We start from the raw sequence: 26,831 nt of genomic DNA, 5'->3' as shown, positions 1-26,831 counted from the left end.
CATGTGATAAACTGGTGTATCCAATAAAGTAATAAATTTTTTAATACTGTTGACAAAATGTGCACGCCACACTGTTATTGTAATTGATGAGCGCTTACAGCATATCCTAGTACTGTTGCAGAGCCCTACACAACTGTACATTTACTATGTGAAATGTAAGCCAGTTCATTGGGATACGTATTTAATGCAATCACATTAGGAAGGAACAAAAAGATCTTCTGAAGCTGCTGAAAAGTACTTCTTCCATGTAAGACTGCTGATGCATGTGATTTAACAAAGAATTTTGCAACACAACAGTAAATTTTTACGATGACTCATGTTACAGTCACTGAAACCAAATCGCTCGCCAACCGCATTCTTGAACTATATGGAAAAAAAACTGCCAGATAGAAGATTCGAGGAAGGAAATAACGGGGATTCACCAGCCCCCCCCCCCTCTCTCAATCAGAAATATCAAGCGCTCTTTCGATAAGGATGTCTGATCATGGTAGTTTAGGAAGGAGGTTCCCCCACCCATACCCCGTGGCCTTGTGTCGGATTGTTTTCTATTGTACAACAAAAGCTCCAGCATGAGTATGTGTTCATCATCTCATTCTCTTCTTTCTTGACCATTTGGAGTCTCATCCTCCTGCCTTAATTTTATCCTTTCTCTACTAAACCTTCACTCTCAATCTCCCCTCAGGATTATCGGAAAGTCGCCGGGATTATCTGTATTATCTCGTTCTCTTTCGTGAACTAGAATAAAGTGGTTTCGTGTATTTCCATAATTTATTCAGGTTCCTATCTTCGATGTGTCGATTGTAGCATTATATAGTGTCCCGTACCTATTTGGTGATTCCTTCGCCCAGTCACATCACACAACTTACACCAACAATAATACCACCTTATCAATCCACAAAAGCAATTACAATATTGTGCTTCTCGTGTCTTTACATAATTTTTTTTCAACTAGAGTTTAGTCTTTGACTTTAAATAAGCGGGCTGTACGGTGGCGCAACGGTTAGCTCCTGGTTGGTTGTCCATGGTTCAGCTCTCGTCTTGGGCACGCTGTTTTTTTTTGTTTTTGGTTTTTTTTGTATGTGGCATCTGTTTGCATGGTGGGCTTTACCGTTATATATAGCCTCAATCACAGACTTATATCACAAGCTAATATCCCTCCGTCCGTGCTTCTTTGATCTGATGTTGCTTTAGTTACTGGCTCGGCGTACAACACCAGTTCCCTCCCTTGCTAACTACTTCCGCCTGTTGAAGGGAAGCTACTCTCATATCCTGAAATTGTGACGGACCGAAACTCGAAACGTTGTGATCGAACAGCCACAAACGAGAATGCCGAGAGGAAAATCAAGTGTAAACTTTATTTTAAAAAACTTTCTTTCTCTGAATCGTGACAAATAAATATCTATATCATCATTCAGTCATCGAGTTTTGCAGCTCGGTGTAGTAAATTGGCACTTAAACTGTATCAGGCTCGTGTGTTTACTGTTTTGGCGCCACCTCACCTCCTTGTGGTTGCAGACTCGCTGAATATCTGCGATATTTAATTAAAGAACCTCTGTCAACACTTAAACATTAAAGCTATTAATTATCTTTAAGAAAAGTAAATATTCTATAGAGTGGTCTAGTTTTGACGTTAGTGGATCTTGAACATATCAACCGAATGTGATTCATCACAAAGTATTATTTCTTTTAACATCAATAAACATCATTTTAGTAGAGAAAAAGGGATTGCATTGTCACTGGATTTATATTTCAAATAATTTCCTATCATCAGTAAATAAAAAAAAACTGTTGTCATACCAATAGCCTCTCAACATGTGTTTAGACATTTGCTTCCGTCCACATCACTGCAATTTCTCTGAATCCACCATTACTCCTTTCTAGTCTGTCAGGAATCTTGGAGTAGTTTAAACACATAATTGTCAATCAAGAGTCATGTTAACTCAGTCTGCAAGTCCTTATTTCTTGAACTATTCTGGATCAGCTGCATCAGACATTACGTTTGCTGCTTCAACAAAGCAGTTTATGCCACCATTTGTATTGTCCAGGCTTAACTATTGAAACTCGCTGTTCGTTGATCTCTCTGATTCCCTGCTTGACAGTCTCCAGAGGCAATCATGTCACACCACTTTTGGATGATCTGCACTGGCTTTCAATTCGGGCTAGCATAAAATTCAATATTATTATATGTCATGTTGTTCATTCTTGCCACAATCTATCTGAGCTTGTATCACCCTACCAACCTGACAGGTCAGTTTGTTCTGCCCATGTTGGTTTTCCTTCTGTCTCGTGTATCAGACCAGAGAAGTTTGGCCTTCATCTATTCCCATTCTCCGGCACCAGTATTTAGAAGGCCCTGCCTCAGTCTCTCCATGCATTGGGGATTCTACATGCTTTCCAGTCATGACTTAAAAACATTTTTTTCATACCTCATGTAACACTGTCTTTTCTCCACCATGCTCCTATCTCTGCATTCTTTTGTGTTCTTGGCAATGTTAACTGTGCATGTGAGTTCTGTTTGATTGTGATTTTTCAATACAACATCATTTAGTATCTCTTGTAAAATGAATTGAGCTTGCCTTTGTATCAGAAAGTGTGCTATATATTTCTTATCATCATCACCATCAGAGAAAGAAGACTTAATTATTGATGGTTATTTGTGAACTATACGAAAACGATTGATGTTTCCTATATTGAAAAGCATTTTTGATGTTAATAATGTCATCATTCTTAAATTCACTTGTGCGTTCAGAATCCCTCTACCAGTAGCCGTGGACAGTCATCAAGTCAGATGTCGCATAGCTCTCAGGCCTCATCTTCCAGTCAAAGTCAGTCTCAAGCTCATAAAGTTGTCGCTATCATGGACCAAAGCGAGCTCAAGAGAAAGGTTGGTTCATAGTGATGATTTTTGTAAACATTGTAATGTTTACTTTTTGTAGAAAATGTGCATACCCATTGCAGTTTTTATTCAACTGGACTGTGTTGCTTCTTAATAAGTGGGGGGAAAAAACTTCTAGTATATTTTCATTGGACCATTCTTAGAATTTTTTGCTATGGGGAGGAATCAGAGCAAAATATTTTGCTGAATGCTTGTTTGCCCATTCAGCATCAACTTCTTGGAACTCTGTCCTTCATTAAATGCCACCGGAAAGCCATAGTCATTTTATGCACATATATATAATAGATGGTCCCCAATTTACAATAGTTTGACTTTTCACTTTTTTTAACTTTACAATGGTGCAAAAATGATAGGAATATAGTAGAAACTGTGAATTTTGATCTTTTCCTTGGCTAGCAATACTCTCTTGTGATACTACAGCAAGCGTTGTCAGCATGTTTTAGGTTGGCGAGGCTAAAGTATGCTGTTAGGTTAGGTGTTTTCAATTCATTTTTGTCTTATAATATTTTCAACTTACAAAGGGCTTATCAAGAAACACATGTGTTTGTCTCTCTCTCTATATATGTGTGTGTGTGTGTTTTTTTTGCACTTTTATTTATGACAATATTTCTGTGTTTATTATCATGTATGTTTGTGTGTCTAGAACTACTAGAAAACTATTAGAATATTTACTAAAATTCAAATTTGTAATAGAATCTTCTTTTCAGTTTATTTCTGCTTTGTTATTGTGTTTATTTTTTCTAGGTAGATGAACTTGTACAGTTTTTGCTGGTGATGGATCAGAAGAAGATACCTATCAAGAAAGCAGGCATGTTTTTTATTCTGTAATAATTATTTGCATCTTTTGATCTATTTATTTGTTTGCCTTATTTTTTCTAAAATCTATAATTTACTGCTGTTTTCTTTCTGTGGATGTAGCATTATGAAATGCTTGAGTGCTTTTGCATATTAGGTGTGATCCTCCACTATACAAGCACTATTATTGCTGTTTATACTTGAAGTGTATGAAATCAGAATCTAGAACATGGGGAAAGAAGGGTTATACAATGGATATACATTGCTTATGACTTAGCAATGAAAAGGAAAGTTGTTCAACTGAGCTGACCTTTCCCTGTGTTTTACATTTGAACTCCAGACATTAACAAAACAGTCATGAAAGAGCACAGTAAAGGGCTGCCTGCTGTCATGAAAATAGCAGCAGATCATCTGCAGAAGGTAATGTTACATTTAAGGACTACACCTTTTTCAGAGGCCATTATGTTGGTTTGTGTCTGTGGTCTTTGACTGGCAGCATCTGTCTTGATGGTCCCTTTTCCAGTTTGTTGCCTTGTGTGCACTTTTATACTTGATATCTCAGTGTCACTTTTTGAATTAGTCTGATATGTAATGAGAGAAGTCATAGAGATGATGATTACAATAGTGTGAAAAAACATAGCATGATTTTCAGTTATTGTTGTATTTCCATTGTCTACCATGTTGAATTTTTTAAAAGGAGCTGGGAGTGACCAAAACAATCTTTACTGTGTAAGGAGAAATAAGTTTGCATGGAATTAAGCAGTCTTCTAATTTTAGATTGTCTCTTACTCACATGTGTGTGTGTGTGTGCAGGGATGTACATGCACACATATACACAGTCACTCTCTCAATATGTATAAAAATTTGTTTTAATTTCATTTTCATATTTGGCCTTTAAATTTTTTTTAATAATGCAGGGAAGATGCCATAGACCATTTGATTAAATCTGTTTCCTAACTTTTACAGCTTTAGAGTGGCTTTGAATTTTTAGGGGGGCATTGTAATGTAGTGATTCAAACACTTGTATGTCACTACTACAGTGAGAACCAAAATGTCCTGGATTCAGGTCTCATCTCAGGCCATTTTTTGTATGTGAGATACACCTGTATACAGGACTGGCCATCAGGGGTTTTCTTCAGGTACTCTTGTTTCCTCCTTCTCTCTCCCCACATAGCATGGAATCACCTCCTGGTGCAAGCACTTTTCTACCATACCAACCAACTAACCGTAAATGTTTATATCTTCTGCTTATCTGAATGTGGGAGTAAGTGGTTCAATAATAGATAACAATGAATAGGATGAGTAGAATAGCCTGCACAATCATTTTCTAAGACTTTGTTTTTCCACTACTGCAGGTGTTTGGGATTGAGATTGTTGAACTTCAAGACAAACTAAAGGGAAGTTACATTTTGATCAATAAAATGAAAGACCCAACGCACCTCGCATGGTTAGTTTTTATTTTATCCAACTTCTGTTATTACCATTACTACTAGTAGTTGTTGATAGAAATTAGAATGTTTAATGTATCATTTCCATGTGTCCAACTAGATCAAATCACCAGTTCATAATTAAGTTATAGGACAGCTACTTACATATTTTCCTAGTGACATATTAGTATATGTAAAAAATGGGGTTTTAGAAAAGTCATGATATTTTGTTAATGTCAGACAGAGAGAGGGGGTATTTATCTTGAAGTTTCAGACCACTATGAATCCTGATAATACTGTCCCCACCTGCATCAGCATATCTGTGACCAAAAGAGTGTCTGAGGTCTATAGTCAGCCAGAGCCAGTGTCTCATTTGTAACACGAAACAGAAAAGAAAGACAGAAAAAAAGATAATGTAACAATAATAAAATTAAAATAAATGCGCATGAGTCCAAATGACCAAAAGAGAGGCAGTAGGGGAATAGCTTTAAAGTTTTTTAAAACAAATTAAACATTTATTAAAGGTTAATCATGTCTGTTGTTGCGGCCCTATGCTCCTCGAGGAGTAACAAGGACTAAACTAAACTAATCATGTCTATGATCTGTGCACATTGTGCAGTCATAAAGACCACTGAATGTGGAATACAAATGGTACATGCAAAGTAATTTGATGTGCATTGTCAGTGTTAAATTTATTAGATCCAGTGTATCAGACCTGTTCAATCCTATGTGTGTGTGATGGAATAATGTTACTTTTTGCAGGAATGATGCAGACAATGCCAAAACTGGCCTCCTGGTGGTAGTTCTCAGCATCATTTTTATGAGTGGCAATGTAGTGCAAGATGGTAGGTTTCCTCGTCTTTCTATATACATGTACATGGTTAATAGTGAACTGTTGCTACTACCAGTGCTACTAATGTGATTAAGTTGTAAAAAACTTAATACTGACACTTTTAGTTTTTCATCGCCCATGACAATCTCCTCATTTTTCCACCTCTTCTCTGTAACATTTTGTGACTTAGATGTTTTGGTATTGAAGTTATTTTTTGTGTTTTGTAGAAAAGGTTCTTTTTATTCACATAGATCGGCAACCACAATGTTAGGGAAGGCATATGACCTACCCTTTATTGCATCACCACATGATACACAAAGACCATTGGAGACCAAGAGTTGAATTACTTCTAAGTAGAAGAATCACTAGTTGTATCACTAGTGATATCATATAGCTTATAAATACTTGAAAAACTCCATGCTGACTTCAGTCAAATCATTGGCATTGATTTCGACATGTAGTGTCTCTAGGTGATAAAAGTACCAAGTAGACTAGGGAGCATTCTGATTTACTGTTCTTTGACAGCTGCAAAGAACAGGATTCTTTTATTGTGCGTCGTTAATAGTCAACTACCTTTCTTATTCTGCAGTTATTTTCACGGATCTGACCATCTGGCATTGTTCTAGTTATGCTCAACTGTTCTTCCTGTCCTCGCCATTAAGCTCAAATACGATAGAGAGCCAAGTTATTGTTGAGTGTGACATGCAATCAACTGTTCGATAATTAACCGCCATTGACTTGACATTCACTTGAAAACATGAGCAAAGTATATTGCTGCCCTGTTCCATAGGTTTGGTTGATTTAGTAGGAAAGTACTTCCACCTTGTGATTTTACACTATGGGAGGGAGAGGAAATAGGACAGGGGAGGAAACTGGAGTATCTGGAGAAAACCCTTGATGCCCACCCCAGTGAACAGGTAGTATATACAGAGTGTGTCACTAGACAAGATCTGAACCCGAGGCCACTCACTTGAGTGGTGACAAAGCGAATGTCTTAGCCACTACACTTCCGGGTACTCCTCCCCGTACCGTTAACAAAGCCACCAGGGCCACCGAAAGCGAGCATGTAGCCCCCGTGGCAAAGTTCTTTCCGAGCACCTTGCATTAATCATTAATTGTAATAATTTATTGTTTTTCCAGTTTGTATAACTGTATGCTTACAAGTTATAATTCGACTGGTAATATCTACATTTCGTTTAGTAACAATACAGACAGGAACAAAACGTTAGGAAAAGTTATGCAACTAGGATCTACAACACTGCATGAGATGAACATTATAGAGCTGTGTACACGTGATTTGTCAGTTCACACCTGTTCTAAAGGAAAATGTCATCAGTGGAACTGAAAAATTCCACAGATTAAAGAAATGAAAATTAAAGACAACACAAAGTTTATATCCTTCACTAATGCATGCGTGATATATTAGTCGTCACAGACATGAATTGGAGGTAGTAGTAGTGTGGTGAAGTCTAGCCCTTATAACATTTCAGGATCTACCTTAACTAGTTTTTCCATCTCCTTTTGCTGTGTGACGTAAAATTTATCACATGTCTACCAACTACCTTAGTTTTCATTAACGGGAAAGTTGATTTCCCTAAGATAAAGTTGATGAGGGCAACACCCTCTCCACGTAAGTTTGCGAAGTTGAGAGGGCAGTCGGACAGGGACGTTACGTGATGAGACTGTAAATGTAGTGGTGTTGAATATGTGTATTAAAAAATTAAAATTTTAGCTTTTATAAAAAATAGTTTTTAAAATAACTATGATTTTCTAAAATATCATACAATGTTTAGAAAATCAGTTAAATATTGAGAATTTTTTTTTATTTGTTAAAAAGGATTTGCCATTTCAAGAAGAGATTGAAATGTGAAAAAAAGGGGCATATTTTTCTTTGGCAGGGGAGGCTACTGAAAACGTAGTAATTCCCCTTTGACCAGGTGTAGAAGGCTATTTCATGCAAACAGCGTACAAACATGAGATTTGTGGGTATTAAACTCTTTAAAATGTCACAGTTGGTGTCACCAGCTGCAACTTAAGAAATTAATGCAATTTTATCCATATCTTCATTATCATTATCATCCTTACTACCTGTAGGGCCCACCAACCCTGATACTACTCTTGATGAAGCGTACCAGCGAGGCCTGTCCTGTACTACTGTTAGAAGGGACTTTAGTGGAGAACATATCAACTTCTTCACATTTGCTAATTATTCTTCTTGTTCCGCCTTTATAACAGGACTGCCTTCAGCACTGTGTCGTGCAGTTTGTTCGTGCAGGACAAATTTTGAAACATAGATCTGAGAAAAAAACGTCTAGTGAAGTCTGCAAACAATTTTGATGTGATTTTTATTATTATCTTTTTCAGGAGAGCTCTGGCATAGTCTACGTGGATTTGGCGTAAATCCAGAGTAAGCAATATCATGAAAATGTTTACTTAAAAGAAATTAAGAAATATTTTTAAAAAAACGCATTGTGCTATGGGCTTATGTGGCTATGACAACAAGAGTTTTTACACTAATTTCTGCATCCACCACCATTCTTGATTTATGTTTTTCTGTCAGTTATTATATATTTTTTGTTTTTCATGTGTGATCTCTTAGAAGAACCTGTATAATTGTAGAGTCAAAAATACTTTCTCCCTTATGCCTTTCTATCCAGCCAGCATCATGAAACCTTTGGTGACGTGAAGAAGCTGGTCATGCAGGAGTTTGTAAAGCAGGCATATCTGGAGACAACACGTGTTCCAAATTCAGACCCCAGTGTTTATGAAGTGCGCTGGGGACAGCGAGCTATGCATGAGACAAGCAAGAAGGACATTTTAAAATTTGTTTGTCTGGTTTGTGGGATTTTGTGTCTTGGTCATGATGCTGCGTGTTATAAATTCACATTATTATTATTCCCTTAAAAGAATCGTCCTAGGCTCAATGCTTTTAATCAAGGCACCTCCCATAAAACATATTTGGTCTGTCTAAAAGATACTTGAGGTTAGAGTAATCAGTTTTGTCATTAAGTGGGAGTCACATTTATTAACTTTTTTTTTTTTTAAGGGAAGGCACATCTCCTACAAAGTATTTTGTCTGTCAGAATAATGTTTTTTTATACTTATGCTGATCCTTTATAACATTCATATTCAAAACTATGATTAGAATCCACTGCAGATAATTTTTTTAAAAAGTTTGAAATTTTTCTGTAAATATTGAAGCACTTTAAATGTTAAAAAAAAACTTTATTTTATTGTTCCTTATCTTAAATATCTTTTGTTGATATATATACTTTTAATTTATTCCAAGGTATTAATGCCTAATGAGACTAGGTATACAAGACCTTTTATGAGTTTTATGCTTATGATCGTAACAGTAGAGTAGAAAGAAATGTTACATCACTTTTTCTATTAAAATACATCTGTTTCAGCTATATAAAATGGAACCAGCCCAGTGGGCATCACAATACCAAGACGCAATGGAGGAGGAAGAGACAGCAAGAAATGCAGCAGCTGGTTCAGTCTGAATTTTGTGTGCTGGTGCATCCGCATCCATACAGATACAGTTTCTCAAACACTTGTGGTGCTTCAGGTCTTTGTACATTGTATTGTTCTGAAGTGCTTCTTTTCAATAAAAATTTGTTCTTTAGTAAACTCATTTTTGTTTTGAAGCCAGTATTCTGTGGATTTATTGCTAAACATTCATAAGACTAATAGGGACGAGATACCTTTTTCGCCTCAAGAGTAATTAGCAACAATAAAATGAAAGTGAAAATAGTATGTAAAGGATTTCAAGCTGTTATAGTTTCCTTTTATTTCTGAAGTCCAGGTTACAGAAAGTCCCATACAGGTGTGCCCTGGCAGGATGGGATACTGTCACTTCAGAACTCTTGCTAAGAAACATTAATATTTCAGATTTGATCAAGAGTGGTAACTGTACAACCTTAATAATAGACACATCTCAGTGTGACCTACAGATCATATATAGACCCTCCATAGCCAAATAAACAATCCACAGGTCATATGGACTGTATAGCAATCATCATCCTCTTGTCTTTATTGGCAATATTAAAACTTTTCAGATTAAGCCAAGCCCTCAGGATTCCCAAACGGTCACAAGATTGTGACCCCCTGCCTCCGGGGGTCTCCAAAACATTTTACAAAAAGGACTTTCACAAAAGCAGGACATATTAAAGTTAGAAAAAACAGATATCAATTTTTGCTTCTTTTTATTATAATTAATAGTAACAAAGCATGCAAGGTCAGGTTGTCCACAGAAAGCTTTAAGAAACTGAACCTGCAGATGCTTCTTTGCAGAAACATAAAAACATACTGAAAAGCTATCAGATAAAGGTGTAATGAACATTACTATGCATTTTAAAACGTTTTACAAGATTGTCCTCTTTGAAAAGACCTATTTACAAACAGTGCAGCAATTCATGAATTTGAAAGTAAAACTTTCATGATCTTTAAATAAACAAGTACAAAATACTCTTAAACTCAATATGCTTATGACATTTCATAAAAAGTTGAATCTAATTACTAATCAGGTTTGGCTTCCTGAAAACATTCTCTAAGAGAGGATTCTACAAGACTGAAGAAACTATTAATACAGATGCAAAGCAATCTTGCTCTCTGAACATATATATCAGGAGCAGGACTGCTGGATACTGGATTTTAAAAGTACAGTGATACCTCGGTTCTCGAACGCCTTGACTTTCGACCAAATCGGTATTCGACCAGGAAATTCGAGAAAATTTTGTCTTGGAATCCGAACAAATATTTGGAACTCGAACATCCGAACGTCGGAGATGAGCCGAGTTGAGCCGAATGGCGTTCATTCTGCCCAGCGCGCATTGCTTGCGTCATCAGTGTGAGTGCAGAGAGAGAGAGAGTCACGTTTTTGTGGAGAGAGTCATGAAATGTGTGCAAAATGGGCAGAAATCGCAAATTTTGTTGAACAACATCACCCTGATAAAGTGGTAGCAAATAGAGCAGTTAACATTTTTAATGACAATGTTATGTCCACTTTCCGCAAAATTTTGCAAAGGAGAAAAAAACAGCAAACAATTGACAAATTCTTCCGTAAAGAAATCAGACAAGCAACTGCAGAGCAAGATTCTGATTCTCCTCAGCAAAAGATACAGAGAACAGAAACACCCGAAGAGCAGTTACCCTCTGTTTTTATTGAAGAGGACTCCCCTTCAAAACAATAACCATCCCCCTTCCCTCCTCCCTCCACATTCATTCCCTCCTGCCATCAAGTTTGGTACAGGTACAGTAAATGAAACACAATTTACTGTACTTACTGTACAGTACATTTTATTTTTGTTTTGTTTTAATAAATACACTTTTATTTCTTATTTCTTGTTGAGACTTCATGTTTTTCTACATATTATATACAAATTAGGCCAGTAAATAGGCATTTTGTGGGGCTTGGAACGAATTAATCCAGTTTCCATTATTTCCTATGGGTTTCATTGCTTCGGTTCTCGAACAATTTGGTTCTCGACCGTCTTCCCGGAACGAATTATGTTCGAGAACCGAGGTATCACTGTATCTATGATTCTCAAAGAAGACTAAATATCTTAACATTTGCAAAGAAAGAAAAAGGAAAAACAAGCTTTAATGGAGTGGAAACACAGCTGCCCAAATAACAAAGGAAAAGTAAAACCAAGCAGATTTTAAAAAATGCTCCCCAAGTGCATGCCAGTGCCATTCTTTAGGTAGGTGCCAGTAATTAAAAGTAATGCCAGTGCCATTCTTTACCTAACGCACCCTCTCCCTCCCAACTTCCAGCTGTTGCCCTCATGCAGGAGCTATAAAGTGCCATGTGTACGAAAAACTGCCTACCAAAGGTCCTTCGTGCCAGCAGCCATCACCATCCTAAATAAAATATACAAGGACTCATAGGTCTACTGGCATCCTGCGAAGTTACCTATTTGTGTGTGAGTGTAGGTGCATGTGTGTGTGAAATGTCTGTATGAGTATGTATGTCTGCCCATCATATGTGTTTGTGAGCAAAAGAAAAATTTCTGTCTTGGGTTTCCTCGACAGACAATAAAGTTTGATTTGATTTGAAGTTCATCGCAGAACTAAAGATAGCTAGATAGAACACAGACTCCTTGAATTATCTACCCTGCATTCTCTACAATTGTAAACAGAACTGTATAGAAGAAAAGAAAAATCTCCAATCTAGAATTCTGTTTTCCAAGTGATTTAACTCTATATACTTTTGCGCAAAATCTGCATAGCTATTTCATTTTGAAAGTTGTAGGAAGTAGGTATAATAATAAGCAATACTTTAAAATAAAGCCAATATTGACTACATGTGTAATGCCGAACACTAGTAGGATAATTGCGTAAGTGAAAAAGTTGGGGAGACTAGGTTATCTATAGTGTTCTCCTGACTAATGAAGAAAACATGTATTCATCACAAAAAAATGGAATCTACTGTATGTTCCTGTACAAAAGTCATGCAACTTTACACACATATATATATATACACACATCTTACTTGAAGAAAGCCTACTCTAATGGTATCAAACTTAAACTTAATACCATCATCTTGATAACTTATGTCCTTAAATGAAGAAGAGAAGAAGTTTTTATTTCAATATTTTGTGTAAATCTTTTTATATGACTGAAGAGAGTATTAGGCTTGAGAAAAGTTGCACCGCATGTTCACTGCCCCTGTGTCTTTATATACATTTAATTCAATGTGCTGTTAACAAACTAAAGTAGTATTATTTCAACCTGATTTTATGTCTAGCCACATTGCTAAATTAACCCCAAAGAACAGTTACAATGTTGCTGTGTTATTAATAATGGCTTGAAACAAAAATGGTGAAAAGGTCTACCAGAGTGTAATATATATATATTTTTTTGTACAAAACAGGATGCAAGATTTTTGTAGCCTTTCCCCAACCTACCATGAGGTACAAGCCTACAAACACCACCACACGCAGAAAGAGCTCTAAAGCCCTGATATCAGGAATGTACATGTATATGTTTGTGCTGGTAAGACTACAACCAATGGGAGAGCTGAAACCGTAGGTAATTGGATATATATGATCATTTATAATGTCACAGGTTTTGCCTTTATTCTACACATGGTGATGTTAATAGGCTGCTACTTTGACTTGGATCTAAGGAACTAGCATCCTGTATTGTTCAAAAACTGATTTGATAGGACTGATAGCTCTTCTTTGGCATGCATGACAAAAGCCTGTTAAATATTCCTAAAATATACAATAAATAATATCACAGTCTAGTAATAAGATGTGTTAAATATTTTCAATGTTAAAGGCACTCTGGTATCAATATGCAAATTGTCATGCATCATGTCTACATCTGGTTATTTTATGAAGTTTTTTAACATTTTGCATTCTCAGATTATTTATCCTGCATTCACCAACTTCTGTTATTAACAAAATATCCATCTATTTAAGAAGTATAACAAATTCATAGTAATCTATGCACAACTCACAGAAATTAATGTCTTCTACTTCATTGCACTATGATAGCTAGGCTTGTTATTCAGATATTCTGCTCTACATGCAAAGAGGCAGTATGCTACTACTACCAGTAGAAACATACCACCATCAACAGAATGTCATTAATATGAGTTAAAATGCACAGTTCACAAACAAGTCCAAACAAGACTCTAGGAACCACCACGGAGAAATGAAAAAATAATAGGTAATGTTAGGGCCAGTGCTCCATAAACAAATGTGGCAGAGGCCAAGGCACTGTACTTAATTTTCCTCTCCAAGTTCTCTTCCGTCCTTTTCATCATACTTTCAACTTCAGGTCCCACATACACTACAGCATCATCACCCTTCAACATTTGAGACTTTTCTAATCCTAAAAGATGCCTGATTTCACGGATTTCTGAATCCAGATTTTCCTCCTGCAGTTTCAAGGCATGGAGAATTTTCTCTGTCTGTTGCTGTAACTCACTGCCACTGAACTGTGGTGGGGCTAACTTGATCTTCTCAAAATAAGCTGCAACTTTTGGATTGTCTCCTCCTTCTGCTGCACCACGTAGATCAACTAAAAAGCTGTCCATCTTTTGAGACTGAGCACGGACTGATTCACAAAGCTGAATGGACAAATTACGCAGGTCTTCACTATTTTCTCCTGCACTTGTGACCAGCCCCCTCAGTTCCTTCATCTTCAAGTGGTTGTTTACGGTTGTGCCGTGATTCCAATAATAGCTCCAAGGATGGAACCAATGATAGACCAGTACTTGGTTTTTTCTGCCCTAGCTCTCTCTTTTTCATGGCTGTCACGAAGAGCAGAGCTCAAAACTGCAAAGCTCTCACGCTCTGCCTTCTCAAGGTTTCTGATTTGACTGGCTAAGTCATTTTCTTCTCGAATAATGGAATGCTCATTTCGAACTAGGTCAAGGTAACGAGGATCTGCCCGGTTGGTCTTCTCCAGTTCTGCACTAATTGCTCTCACACGTGACTGAACAGCTTCCATTGCCTGCTGTTTTTGTCTGCGTTCTTCTTGCACAGCAAGGAATCTACTCTCAGCCTGTAGAATTACATTTGTTCTTTTAGTTCGTGCAAACATATATTATTATATATATATATATATATCAATCACATTTGTTTAAATTGCTTCAGCGTATCATTGTCTATGACTACGCGACAACATATTATTTTTATTTAAATGTTCATTATGTTATTGTATTTTACATCAGAGTATGTACTACAGCCACATCAGAATTTTTATTATCGAGGGACTGCCATCACTTATAAAAGTTAACGGTGAACTCAGTAACCATGAAACAATTTATAAGATTATATAGGAACTGTCTCGCGCAGTCGCATATAGTATGTACCTGTATCACATTAGTTTGTGCCTGCTTAACCTCCGTCAGACCAACAAAATCTTCATATGATTGCAACCAGCGGTCCACGCGCCCGCCCGTAATTGTTTTTAAAGCCACATCAGTAGGCACGTGACCTGTAATGGATCGGTTTCGAACTTGTTTGAAGAAAATGACATGTTTAAAATCAATACGATGCCTGACAAGTTTAAACAGAGTCATTTTCAGAACTCCTCGTCCTACACTCTCTGCTTTCATTGCCATGATCCCCTCCTTCAAAACCTAAGTATGTGAGAGTAATGTCCCTTTAGCGAAGTTCCCGGGACATGTACCTTTAGATTCCATTTTAATTCTTTGTTTTCCCTGGCACATCCTTTAATGTACTGCTTTAATGTACATGCATAAAATTACAAAACATTTCATTGTTATTATTAATCCCCAACTTGTAGACCGTCCTGATCAAGAGGGGAGAGACAGGGTGGGACTCTGGACAAACCGGAAGTCACGCTCGTTACTATTGTCTAAGAAAAGAGTGTTTGGAGCGGTGGCTTTGTTGACAGTTGAGGTCGGCGCGTCAAGGGGAAAGTCCGAGGCATTTCTTTGGGACTTGTACACTTTTTGTATGTCGATTGCTTCTTATGCATAGATGAGTCAGGGTGATAGGAAGTCAAATGGATGTGTATCGAGCCGTGTCGGACTTCTCTGCACCAAATGCTGAAGGCTCACAAAACATTTTGTCTTTCAAACGCGGGGATAAGTTTGAAGTATTTGACGGCACTGGACACAAAGACTGGTGGGGTGCAAGGAAACTTGAAGACAATACTATCGGCTATGTTCCCTCTAAATACATGAAGGTAAAGCTATTTTATAATTGATTTATCAGAGTTAAAGATTAATGAACGGCTCGTCTTATAAAAGAATAATATATATCCATTGATCCACTCCTGCGATCCAGTAGTCCAGTTTTAGTCCGCAGTGCAATCTCATTAGTCACAACTTGACTAAAAAAGAAGCAGTGGATTGAGTAGGCCGATCTCCCAAGAAGGCATGTGCTGTTGTTTTGTCCCCGTTCCATAAATTATAGCAGCCAGTAGCAGTAAAGAGATGACAAAGAAGTTGTCTCATCTTGACTGAGACTACAGAGAAAAGAATGTGAATGTTGTCAACCAAATTTGTTGTTACAGACTGCGAAATTTAGATAAAGCTATTAAAAGTATTCATGCAGAGTGTTGTCGTCAGTGTATTTTAGAAAAAGCAGTGTACTTTGTTTCAAATTTGTTAGAAATTATGAACATAAATTACGTCAGATCAAGAGAATGTATTAATTATTAAAGTATATATATTATTAATCTTTGATCAGTTTTTGTAAATTCTGCCAGTTTGTTTTATATTTACATCAGTAGGAAATCCAGACCTAGAATCTAAATTAGATAGCAACTTAACTGAGTGGAATTCAATTTTTCATAAAATGGAAATTTATATATATAAAAAGCACCAGAAACATTTGTCTGCTTTACTCATGTTACAAATTTCATCTTGAGAAAGAGCTGTTGGTGAGTCTTTTCAACATTAGAAAACTTGTAGAGTGGTTTCCAAATATAAAAGTAAAGCTAAAGAATTATATATTTTCTAGTTGTAGTTTTTTTTTTATCATTTTATTATATAAGAAGTACATATGTTTATGTCTTAGTAGTGTTGAATTTAATATGTACCAGTATATTTTAATATTTTTTCTTGTAATTTTAAGAAGGAGTATTATCACTATCATTCATTATGCTGGCCTGACAATGCAAAATTTCTTAGTAACAGTTGATGGACCTTGTAGGACACAATGCGCACACGTAGGTTATGTGTGTGGATGCATACATCCTTTTGTATGCGTGCAGAGACATATGTATCTGTGTATATGTGTGTGTTAATTAAAGAACAGTATATAGTTAATAAGTGCACATATTGTAACTAGTCCCTTGAAACATGAATCCTTTTCATCCCAAAGCACAAGAAGTCACTGACTGGATACAATTTAAGAACAGAGCAGATTGTTTTTTGTTTTGATAGATTGTAATGATATGATAGAGATATATATGAGAGAAAATCTCTGAGCATGAATGGAAAACAGAGAATATGAATAATACTGGGGTTCTCAAATACATTTAATTGAATAAGTTTAGTTGGACGTAAAGGATTATATTGTACATGGGAACATGCACAGTGAGTATTCCTCAAACCCTATATATGTTTGTGTGTGTGTACGTATGTTACATAAACACATGGTATCACTGTTCATAAGTTTACCAGCTGTTGTTTGTTTATTGCTGACATAATACTACACATAATAATACACAGTGGTGTTGATAAGTAGAAAGATCATATAGTGTAGTTATATACTGCTTTGTAAAAGTAAAGTAGCATCTTTATTTGAAAGACCCTGCATGCATATTTTATAAGGATCACATCTCAGAGACTGATTCTGCTGATATCCATTATTCTGGTCAGTTTCACAGATGAATGTTTCATGTCACTGAGGTGCATAACTTTGTAATTGCACCATGATCTGATATTTTATTCCAGAGACAAGACAGCAAGAGCTGACACTTGTGTGAAATACTGTTGCTTCGGAATCAATGTTAAGTTTGTTTTGTTATAAGTGAGTTGCTGCTGTGGCTTTTTCTCCCACACCCCTGTTTTTTCAGCATTTCCTCCTGCTACGTATAAAAAACACTGCACATCTGTTTGATAACAGCAATATCCTTTTTGTAAATTATATATCCTGCTCTGAAAGTTGCTCCAGAAGGCTGAGAGTTTAAATTAATCTGCACTTTCTCACAGCTGTACCTGCTTAATGACAGCATGAGCTCCCCCTGACAGGTTGCTCTGGGAGATAACAAGGGCCTGGTTGCTGTGGTGTGAGGTTTTGAAGCACAAACTCACTGTAACTCTAATAGTGGCTTTGTGTACACAAGCCAGAGCATGCAAATGCATGTGTGTGCTAAGTGAAGGTGGCATATATAAATTTTCTCTCAATTTTTTTTCCTTACTTTATGTAAGGTTACTTACTCGGTTCATTTTGTTGTTGACTTAAATTGCTGTCTCTCTGTCTCATCTCTCTCTTTCTTTCTTTGGTACTGTCATTTCTCACAATGACCAGTATTTGAATACTGCCACTCTGTATACTGTTGGAATGTATCTTTTTAACAAAAAAACTTTTTATGCAGAGGCTTTGTTGATATCATTAATAGGGAGGCATCAATCAAACAGTTGGGAAGCGTTTGCCTTTCATTTTCAACAGGCAGTAGGATGCATTAGTTAGAAAGGCAGACTTCTCACTTTTGCTAGCAGCCCACTTATCTAAACCTACCAGCAGAGCAGCTTCATGTTTGTTTGTCCAACCTCACTGCATGTGCAAATGATGTCATGCATAATCTATAGGAATGTATTGTTAGTGATGTGATAGTTACTGGCTCAGCTCGTAGGCCCACATTTTGGCATCAGATTTCTTTATGTGAATCACTTATCTGGAAATGTAATTTTTCCGTAGACCCCTTGTCTATTTGAGGGGGGCACTCGGTAGTCCAAGGAATAGCACAGACAACTTTGTCTTGATATTTGCCAGGTTGACCAAGGGCGCATCTGGCAAATTTTCCTGTATGAAACCTACAGTTTTACTGTGTGTAGAAGAGACTTAGTGGCCTGTCTTTTGAGGAACACTTAACTATCATTTCCTTTTTGTATTTAAGTCTTTTAAAAGATTATACTAATGTGAGTTAGTTACATTTATAAGTAACAAGACTTGTCTTTCTGGTCTAAAGAATTTTGTGAGAGGTTTGTTTCTTAAATTTATCTGAAAAGTAAAACTAGATATTTTTTGTATCATATATTTTAAGTGAGTACAGATAAATAGTGTATTTTTTATAATAATTTTTGTATAATGAACTTTAACATCTCTCATGAGCTGTCAACATTCTAGTGGAAGGCTTGAGTCTTTTTTTTTCCAGTAGTTGTTATCATTGTGTCTAACAGTGCTGGATATTTATTGTTATTCTTCTATGCCAGCTATTTTTATCATTTTACATATAGCAGTGAAAATTTGGCTGTAACACGTTGATTCCTGTTTCCTATGTATATGTAATATTGTTGCAACAGGTAAAATATGTTAGAACATTTTATTTCATTTAAAAATATGTATTTTTGTTACTTGCAAGAGAGCATCAGTGCATGAAAGCTTTTATTAATCAGTTAATTGTGATGTGGATGCCTTTATATGCATACTTTTTGGTGTTTTTTGTTTACAGCATGATGAACTGAGAGTTGGGTCTGTGTTGCCAGAAAACTACCAGGTAAGTACAATCTTTTAAATGATAGTTTATTGCATACCAGTATGGGTTAAAGCAGGTTTCAGAAAGACCATGTCAATCCCAGAATCTTGTGTGACCACATACTGACGAAGGAAACAGATGCAGATGGGGCTTGGCTAGCAATTTGCATCTGCATTATTAAAATAGAGGCCTGCAGTTTCTTGCCTAATTTGAGCACAGCAAGCTTAATTTGACTTGCTGTTTGCCGTGATATAGACTTAGCTGCTGGTAAACAACCAACTTGACTTGCTGTCATTTCTCGTAGATGTATTATGTCTGGCTGCTCAAAATCCCCCTTCCTCATGTTTGTGGTGCCTTCTTAAAAGAAAAATCTTCATTGGGATTTTTACTGGCAGAAGCTTTTCCAAATGGCATCTGGGAATACATTTGCAATGCTGAATACATCTTTTCAAGTGTAAGAGGAAATTAGACCTTCATATTGAATATTCAACATCTTATCCTGAAATGCATATAAGAAACTTTTGTGAATATTGGTGGTAGTGGGAGTGTGCATTTGATGACTTTGTCATTTTGTGTGGATAAGGGGACAAAGTGTGTGTGTGTGGGAGAGAGAGAGTTGTGTAGCTACCTTTTCTTAAATCATTCTGATGTCTCCGTGACAAAATCAGTTGCTGCTTCTGCGATTAGAAAGTGCAGCTTCGTTGTCCACCTTGGCTGGCAAATGTGGTTGCCATGAACACTTGATAGATTTGCTCGACACTTCACACCCGTTTCACACAGATATCCTATATTCTGTCCACGAGTCGTCTCCCCCTCATCCCATCTGTTTACCTACTGCTTCAATTAACTCGGAGAGGTTGGCATGAAGGTTTGCCATAAACCGCATTACGGACCGTCGCTCGGTGTCGGCTTGCAGCCAGACACCCCGATTGTACACAGTTCCCTCCATTTAATTTTTTCTGTATTTGTAGTGTAGCTGTCAAATAGACGTTTGAATTGTAGTTCCGTTGCCTCTAGTTTTTTTTTCCTTTGTGTAACTGTGGTATCTTTTATCATTTATTGTTTTGCATTGTGAATGGTTTTTATTCTGCTGGAGTGAAATGCCCCATATACTTTACTTTCCCACTCCCGAGCTTATAGTGGAATGTATACTTAAAAAGTCCCCCATCCTCTCTCACACAGAGACTTGGTGCACAGGACAATGTTTTGGGAAGGTTCAGGTATTAATGTAAAGAGGACGCGCGTGTGTTTGTGCGTCGATGGTGGAAGCAAGAGTACTTACAAGTACTTAGTCTTCCCGTCTATACTTTTAATGGGCAGGGTGAGCTGCGAACCTCGCCATATGACGCCCTACCTACAGCCCGCGCAGTACACTCCTCACCCCCTCTACTCCACACCCCCATCACTTCCCTGGCGTCTGCGTCACTTGAGATGTCGCGCGCCTCGAGCTGTTGTGGCGGCGCCACCATCGTGACCGCACGGACGTGGCCTAACGGCGAACACTTGTAGCGAGCGTTAGCGAGCATCTTGCCCACCTGCCCCGCACAGGGACTCCTCGCCCGCCAACCAGCGGTGGATGCTGACAGCAAAGTGGGCTAACATTCGAGATAAGAAAAACTCGCGTTGAGTAACTGCATCATTTGGCTTCGTTTCGAATTTGGGAAGATAGGCTTCCGAGAAAAAGTTGAAACAAAATCTGTTTGATATCTGAAGTGTTTTCTAGAGAGACAACGAGTGAGAGAAGGAGCTAGATTCGTTTGATTGTTTCAGTCGTCTTAAAGAGATGCTTTGGCTACCTCTCTGCTTGCACGCTAATAGAGCGTTACGAGCCGGAGCATAGTCTACTCTACACGAAGTTCACGTGTGTGTGAAAAAAAAAAAAAGGACCGCTAGTCTTGAGTGCACGTGTGTGTGCTGGTGCGCGCTCGCGCGGAACTCCGTGATACAGAGGATTTATAACACCTGCGGGAGGGTAACAACAAAATGACAAGTCGGCAGTGGTTGTCACGTGGAGGAGTGACCACAGTCCCTGTCTCTCACGACAGACCGGCAAGTGGCTACCTAGGGATTGTTTCCTCAGAACAGGTGAGAAGTTCTTTTCATCTTTTGCGGGTACTTTGTGACGTCATGTCCGTGACGCTCATTCATACCTGGAATTCCGTGACGTAACGTAACTTGAGAAACATGGATGCTTCACAACATCTCACTCTCCTCTTTCTTCCTTGCGGGGGTTGTCCACATCCATGTGCCCACACAATGTGTTATGATTACCTCTTGTCTGCAAGTCCTCCTGCTGATTGTAGCACAACTGTCGTTTTTCGCTTTTTTTTTCTCCATGCCAATTGCTGCCTTTTTATTAAGGATGTTGTTGTTATGTCACCTGGGGTGGGGGGGGACTTTGTTCCTAAACGTTTTAATGTATCATTACTTTCTGCTGCCGTGATATAGTCTTGATTGCTGGCACGGCGTAAACCACTAACAAAGACATCTGTGTACTCGTGTCACAGAACAGGTGATGTTCTCTTCACTTGACCTTTGACGGCAGACCATGACCTCGTTCGTGCCAAGCATTCCTTGGCGTAGGGTCTCGAAACATGGACGATGAAGTGTTCAGGCTTCTCGCATGCCTGTGAAAAATGTTCATTTGTGCTTTTTGTTTTGACACCAGCGACCACTGTGTGGTGTGAAATTCTAGAGCGTAGTTTATTTGTAAACCAATGCGATACCGAAACCAGAAAGATTGCAGGTCAGGGTTTTACGCCGCTAGTCTTATCCGACTTCTACAGGGGAGGGAAGCGAAAAGGGGAATTTCTGCCGCTCTCTAACCCTACTCTGCTCCCTTCTGTTAAGTACCTGTAGTACTTTGTTGTTTTGCCTGTTAAATAGTGATACTGTTCTTTTTTCTTGGCTATTTTTTATTTGTTAAACACCTGTTATCAGTGTTTCTCAGGTACAGAAATTTGCCCTCAAGGGCTTTCCTACAGTTGCGGGGTTTCTTCCTCTTTCTTATCTCTTTGCCTACTACCTTTGTCTGTCTCAGTCTGTTCTGTACTGTCCCACAAGCCGCAGGTAGGTTTTCATCGACTCGGTTGAATAGATTTTGTTTTTATTAATGTTTTGCGATTGGTTTATCGTTAGACTTGACCTGCGAATCCTTTAGGAATTGCCTGCCCTGTGCCGTTTCCTGTCCTTATATTCGGTTGCATTATCCAGAGTTAGAGACGATACTTTCAGACATGTGAGTAAGCGCCAAGTAAAGACTAAAGGCTAAGGCAGTGAGAGAAGCGAGAAAAGATACCATCAGAAATTGGCAAAATGTTCTGAATTATCACAGTACATAGAAATAGCAAGACCAGAAATTCACTGACCCCCTCCCCCGCCCCCAATAAAAAAATCAAAACAAAGGCTCAAACAAACAAACAAACCCCGATAATTTAGTAAGAAATATTGTCAACATAAAAGGTACGTTTTTAAAATTTGAAAGTGTATGTATTAATACAAGTACACACACCCTGATGTGTCTTGGCAAGTACGAGAGAGAAAAAAAAAATCCACCTGTAGCACAAACAGTACCATAGTAACATTATCTTCTCTACGGTAGAACAGTTTTCAGAGCTTCTGTTTTAAATTGTAACCCCATGTGACTGGATTGCGTCCGCCCTCCTTCCCTTATCTGATTCTCAGGTTTCACGACAACACTAGTAACCGCGCCCTGACGAAGACAACTGCGTGTAGGACGAGTCTGATGATAATGTCAAAAAAACAAAAAAAACACACAACAAAATAAAAACAAAAACAAAAAACCGTCTAAACGGCGCAATCGGTGCACCGCTCAGGGTTAACGAGACTTAAGTTAGGATTACTAATTACAGATAAGAGAATGCGTTTATCGCGCCGCATCACAGTCAAAGCTGGAATCACTCTCACCGCTGACCAACGATAATAAATGACACAAAGAAGACTGGATAACAATAATTAACATGCTATGATACTAAACACGTGCAGCCATTGAGACAGAGGTAACAAGGTAGACAGGTGATAAAAGTGAAAGTAAGACATGAAGTGTAAATGAGTACACATGAGATACAATGCGCAACTGTATTGTGTCAGTGCATAATGGTTAGAAAATGAGGACAAAATATCAAGCATATTAATAGTGTTGATCTCGTATTATTTAAACAGAAGTTTTCAGTGAGCCACCTAGAACAGTAAATGATATGGAAGATAGTTGTACTGTCTAGAAGCACGAAAGGAGAGCATACGTTGTTCATGTGTACTGTAGGAGGAATAGATACAGTCAGATGAGAAAGGGAGGTGCGGACAGGCAAGCACATTACCTGTGCAGTGTGACGCCATGTCCACGTGACTAGGTCATGACCTCATTGATGCGTGGAAACAAAAGGTAGCTGATGCTACCAGTGTGCATCATTTAAAGGTATAGTTGTTAAGTCGTGGAAAGGTGACAGACACACATGTTTATTTCACGAAGGTATGCGGAACTAACACCAAAACAACTGGTAAAAGTTAAAGGGAAAAAACCTGCGTTGTAAATAGAGGTTGAATGAGAGTAAGTCGAGCTGTGCCAATGAGCAGAACGTGGATTAGTGGATCATAACTTACGGCGTGGAAAATGCCACAGCGTTTGGCGACCCTAGGTCGTGACCACCCTAGGATTAAACAGCTTCGGTCTTTTTTTTTTTCTTCCTCCCATGCAGACAGTGGTGACTGCTGCAGTCAAGGCGTTGTTTGCAATGGGGTTGACAGTTCCATTGTATTCGTGAATAGAGCCTATAATTCTCGTTTTCCCAAGTGCGGGAAGTGGAGTGTGTGTGTGCTGGGTGGGTGGGGAGTAAACCAAGGTCTAGGGCAACTTTTGTGTCCGAAAGAAATGCGGTCCATCATTTGAGTTCATTGAATACCTGTACGCACTGAAGCATTGGCTATTTTCTGACTCCGGGGCAGAATCCATGTTTTGCATTCTGTGGTGACGGGGTCGACTCCACTTTGTGTGTGTGTGGTGGCGCGAGTGTGAGTGTGTCGCAAATTGAAAGGTGTAAAAGTAGCTCAGGACGGAGGAAACTAAATGACACCACCTCGGTGCAGTTAAACGACGTGAACCGAAAAGGTTACCGGGGGAGGGGGACTGTGAATAGTACAGGCCAACCTTTTTATCCTGTGTGACGAGCGCATATTGGCATGCGGGTGAAACGCTCCTGTTAGTAGATTTCAGGGACAGTTGTCTTTGTCGCACGGTTTAATACCCACGCTCACCCAGAGTGACTTTTAACAGAGGATATGAGGATTCGGGATTGGAACGCTTGTGGATAAGGATCTGGACAAGGGTTGTCCGTGGGGCCGAACGTTGAGAGATCGCAGTCATCAGGCAGTTGAACGGTCGCTGCACTTTCTCTACCTCGTAAAATTCGCGACAAGTGGTGAAGTTGCGCAGTGGAGGCGCCGGCTTTCTAAAGGTGAGCGGTGTTTCAGCCTTTATGTTCGCCGTGGAAAGGTGATCGAACGCTTTAATTTAGCAGGAGGGAGACTTGGCGGAGCGGAAGGTGTCAAAGTAACCGAGATTTGGCTTGCTGGGCGTGTGACAATAGACTCTGTGTGTGTTTGTGTGTGCCAGGCGACAGTGGGTTCAGTCTGGAAGATGTCCCGTGATCCCCAAATTTGACCCTGCGTGGACGCCGTTACCACAGTAACGTCGTTAGGTCAACGCGAGGAGTTTGCTTAGAAGGTGTGCAAGGGACGGTGTGAAGGTACGGTGGTTGGAATAGTGGTTGTGTAATTTCTGGCTCGACTTCGTCCTTCGTTTGATGCTGTCATTATCATATAATTTCTTTTTGCATTAATTTCCTTTTCAGATTTATTCTCTCTCCCTCTAGCTCGGGGCGCAACGTAGCGCTGTTAGCTGTCCTCTCCCACAACAGTGAAGGTTGTGCGGCATTTCTCCTCTCGGGCATGACACGTGACATGGCTGCCTCCCTACAAGCACCCCCGCATCCGTCACGTCTCACTCCCATACACCATTCCTTCCACTCAAGCTTGAACGCTGGTCAGTGAAAACTGTTCAGTTCCTTACACATAGAATGGAGTGTTGTGGTTGTTTTCCCTCCGTGTAATTTGCTGAGGCATGTTTTTCCCGAATGATTGACTGTCGGCCATACAATAATTAACCCGCAAGATCATCGTCTTTTCCCTCCATCGTAAGTTAGGGTTTAGCTTTACAGTAGTGTGAGCTTTTTCCACTTTTGTCATCATGGGCTTCGGAGAAGTGTTGAAAAGACCATCGAGGCATGGACGTGTGTGTGTGTGCGGGCGTGTGCGTACTTGTGTATTATGTGTGTACATATAGCCTTTACTGTCAACATATTCATTTTCGATTTTCTGTAGATCTTTCGAAGGATGTGACAGAAAACATCTGTCATTGCAGTCTGTTTTCGAGAAAACCTGTATCGGAGATTATACTGTGTTGCAACAAAAGAGATCAAGTTGACCGGGTGGCGCTGGGTCGTATTCACTCGTGGCTGGCTTCCTGTCCGTACTGAGTCTTTCATTTCCACGCTGAGCCTATCTCTCTCTCTATATATTATGAGCCTGTAATAAAAGTTTGACCCATAAAATGTGTCAAGTGTCTTAATTAATTTTAATACTCTTGTCTTTTTTGTCTTTTGCTATAGTTGCAAGTACGTGGCAAAGTGTCCATAAACATAGTTAAAAAGATAACTGCTCATCTGGTTCTTGTGCCTGTGAAAAGTCGACACGAACGTACGAAATTTATTGCTTAGGTTATGTAGCCTCAATAAAGCGGGAAGCAATTTTAGTATAAACCATTACAATTTAAAAGGTACATGGTATTATGAGTTGGCATAAACAATTACATCCACAGAGTAACAGTAACAATATTGACATATCTTTCTTCGTTCAGTTACTGGCAGTTTAACGCGGTTTAAAACAGTGGTAAAGATATCTGGGTAGGTTAGTAGTATATTAATCATTGATTAAGGATGAGAAGGTAGAGACAGATTGATGATTTGAGTATAAGTAGGGGTCCACCTGCAGCCCCATAAAAAGTCGACACATTACAGTGTCAGTGAAATCGTTCGGTCGTCACCATTGGACAAAGTTTTTCAGTTTCAAGTAACATTTTTCCAAAGAGCCTGTGTGTTTTATACTAAGACCATGTATTTAAAGAGGTGAATACGTATCACTACTGTGTTTGATACAATCTTTCATGTAAGCTGGCTCAAACACTGTTGATGCCCAGGCAGACGTGAGAACCCAAGGTGAAGATGTATAGCAAGAAACTATTGGACAATTGCCGATGAAAGTAAGGATTTTTTTTAAAAAAAAGAAGGGAGTGGGAATAAAGGAAAAGAGGGTAATAATTTTAAGACTTACTAATCTTTATCGAGTATATTTATTTAACTATTTTATTCAGGGTCTCCTCGTCCCTTCCCTGTTTAGCGCCCGTTACCAATAAAGTGAAGGTTGGGTGTTCTGGGTTCAGCTCTTATCTCGGGCATGCTGTTCTTTCTCTGCATGTGGCATCTGTTTACAGGGCTGGCTGCCTTGCCGCGATATAAACTTAGCTGCTGGCTCGGCGTAAAACACCACTTCTTCCCTCCCCACCCCATGCACGCATGCGCAGAGTTGTTGTACCCCTGCTTCTGTTTTAGCGGGTGGCGGTAAGAGGGTGACGCCTGACTGCGTCATCCAGACTTGTGACTGCGGCCTTGGTCAG

General features: G+C 38.7%; 3 protein-coding genes across 6 annotated transcripts in view; 2 read left to right on the top strand and 1 right to left on the bottom strand.

The window, feature by feature from the left end:
• Nucleotides 1–1,221: 1,221 nt before the first annotated feature.
• LOC112572269 (non-structural maintenance of chromosomes element 3 homolog) lies at nucleotides 1,222–9,583 on the top strand. Its single transcript, XM_025251855.1, has 9 exons — nucleotides 1,222–1,347; nucleotides 2,750–2,884; nucleotides 3,641–3,704; nucleotides 4,032–4,111; nucleotides 5,047–5,138; nucleotides 5,881–5,963; nucleotides 8,315–8,357; nucleotides 8,608–8,785; nucleotides 9,361–9,583. Exons 1-9 carry the CDS (start codon nucleotides 1,327–1,329, stop codon nucleotides 9,454–9,456), a joined length of 792 nt encoding a protein of 263 aa, XP_025107640.1. The 5' UTR covers nucleotides 1,222–1,326; the 3' UTR covers nucleotides 9,457–9,583.
• Nucleotides 9,584–11,366: 1,783 nt separating this feature from the next.
• LOC112572267 (coiled-coil domain-containing protein 51-like) lies at nucleotides 11,367–15,070 on the bottom strand. Its single transcript, XM_025251849.1, is given in 3 exon segments — nucleotides 11,367–14,134; nucleotides 14,137–14,470; nucleotides 14,781–15,070. Coding segments are annotated over 3 exon segments (1,125 nt in total). The 5' UTR covers nucleotides 15,033–15,070; the 3' UTR covers nucleotides 11,367–13,595.
• A 203-nt stretch (nucleotides 15,071–15,273) lies between these two features.
• LOC112572268 overlaps nucleotides 15,274–26,831 on the top strand; it is a 37,470-nt gene continuing 25,912 nt past the window's right edge. Inside the window, exons 1-3 of one of the 4 annotated variants that reach the window (XM_025251854.1) lie at nucleotides 15,484–15,622; nucleotides 17,340–17,395; nucleotides 19,061–19,105. In XM_025251854.1, the coding sequence (XP_025107639.1) occupies nucleotides 17,393–17,395; nucleotides 19,061–19,105 (48 nt within the window). In that variant the 5' untranslated portion in view covers nucleotides 15,484–15,622; nucleotides 17,340–17,392. Of the gene's footprint in view, nucleotides 15,623–17,339; nucleotides 17,396–19,060; nucleotides 19,106–20,528; nucleotides 21,170–26,831 lie in introns of those variants that run through there. The other 3 variants (XM_025251850.1, XM_025251851.1, XM_025251853.1) reach the window with 3 other exon arrangements.

Source organism: Pomacea canaliculata, linkage group LG9 (assembly GCF_003073045.1).
Source record: "Pomacea canaliculata isolate SZHN2017 linkage group LG9, ASM307304v1, whole genome shotgun sequence".
Lineage (NCBI taxonomy): Eukaryota > Metazoa > Mollusca > Gastropoda > Architaenioglossa > Ampullariidae > Pomacea > Pomacea canaliculata.
The sequence above is the reverse complement of the archived record's forward strand: the minus strand, read 5'-3'. Positions and strand labels throughout refer to the sequence as shown.

What these genes read in the sequence shown, in the direction of transcription:
- LOC112572269 (XM_025251855.1), top strand. Translation starts at nt 1,327, where the DNA reads ATGCCGAGAGGAAAATCAAGT. An exon ending in GACCCAACGCACCTCGCATG is followed by an intron (nt 5,139 to 5,880) that starts GTTAGTTTTTAT and finishes TACTTTTTGCAG; the next exon opens with GAATGATGCAGACAATGCCA. An exon ending in TTTTAAAATTTGTTTGTCTG is followed by an intron (nt 8,786 to 9,360) that starts GTTTGTGGGATT and finishes CATCTGTTTCAG; the next exon opens with CTATATAAAATGGAACCAGC.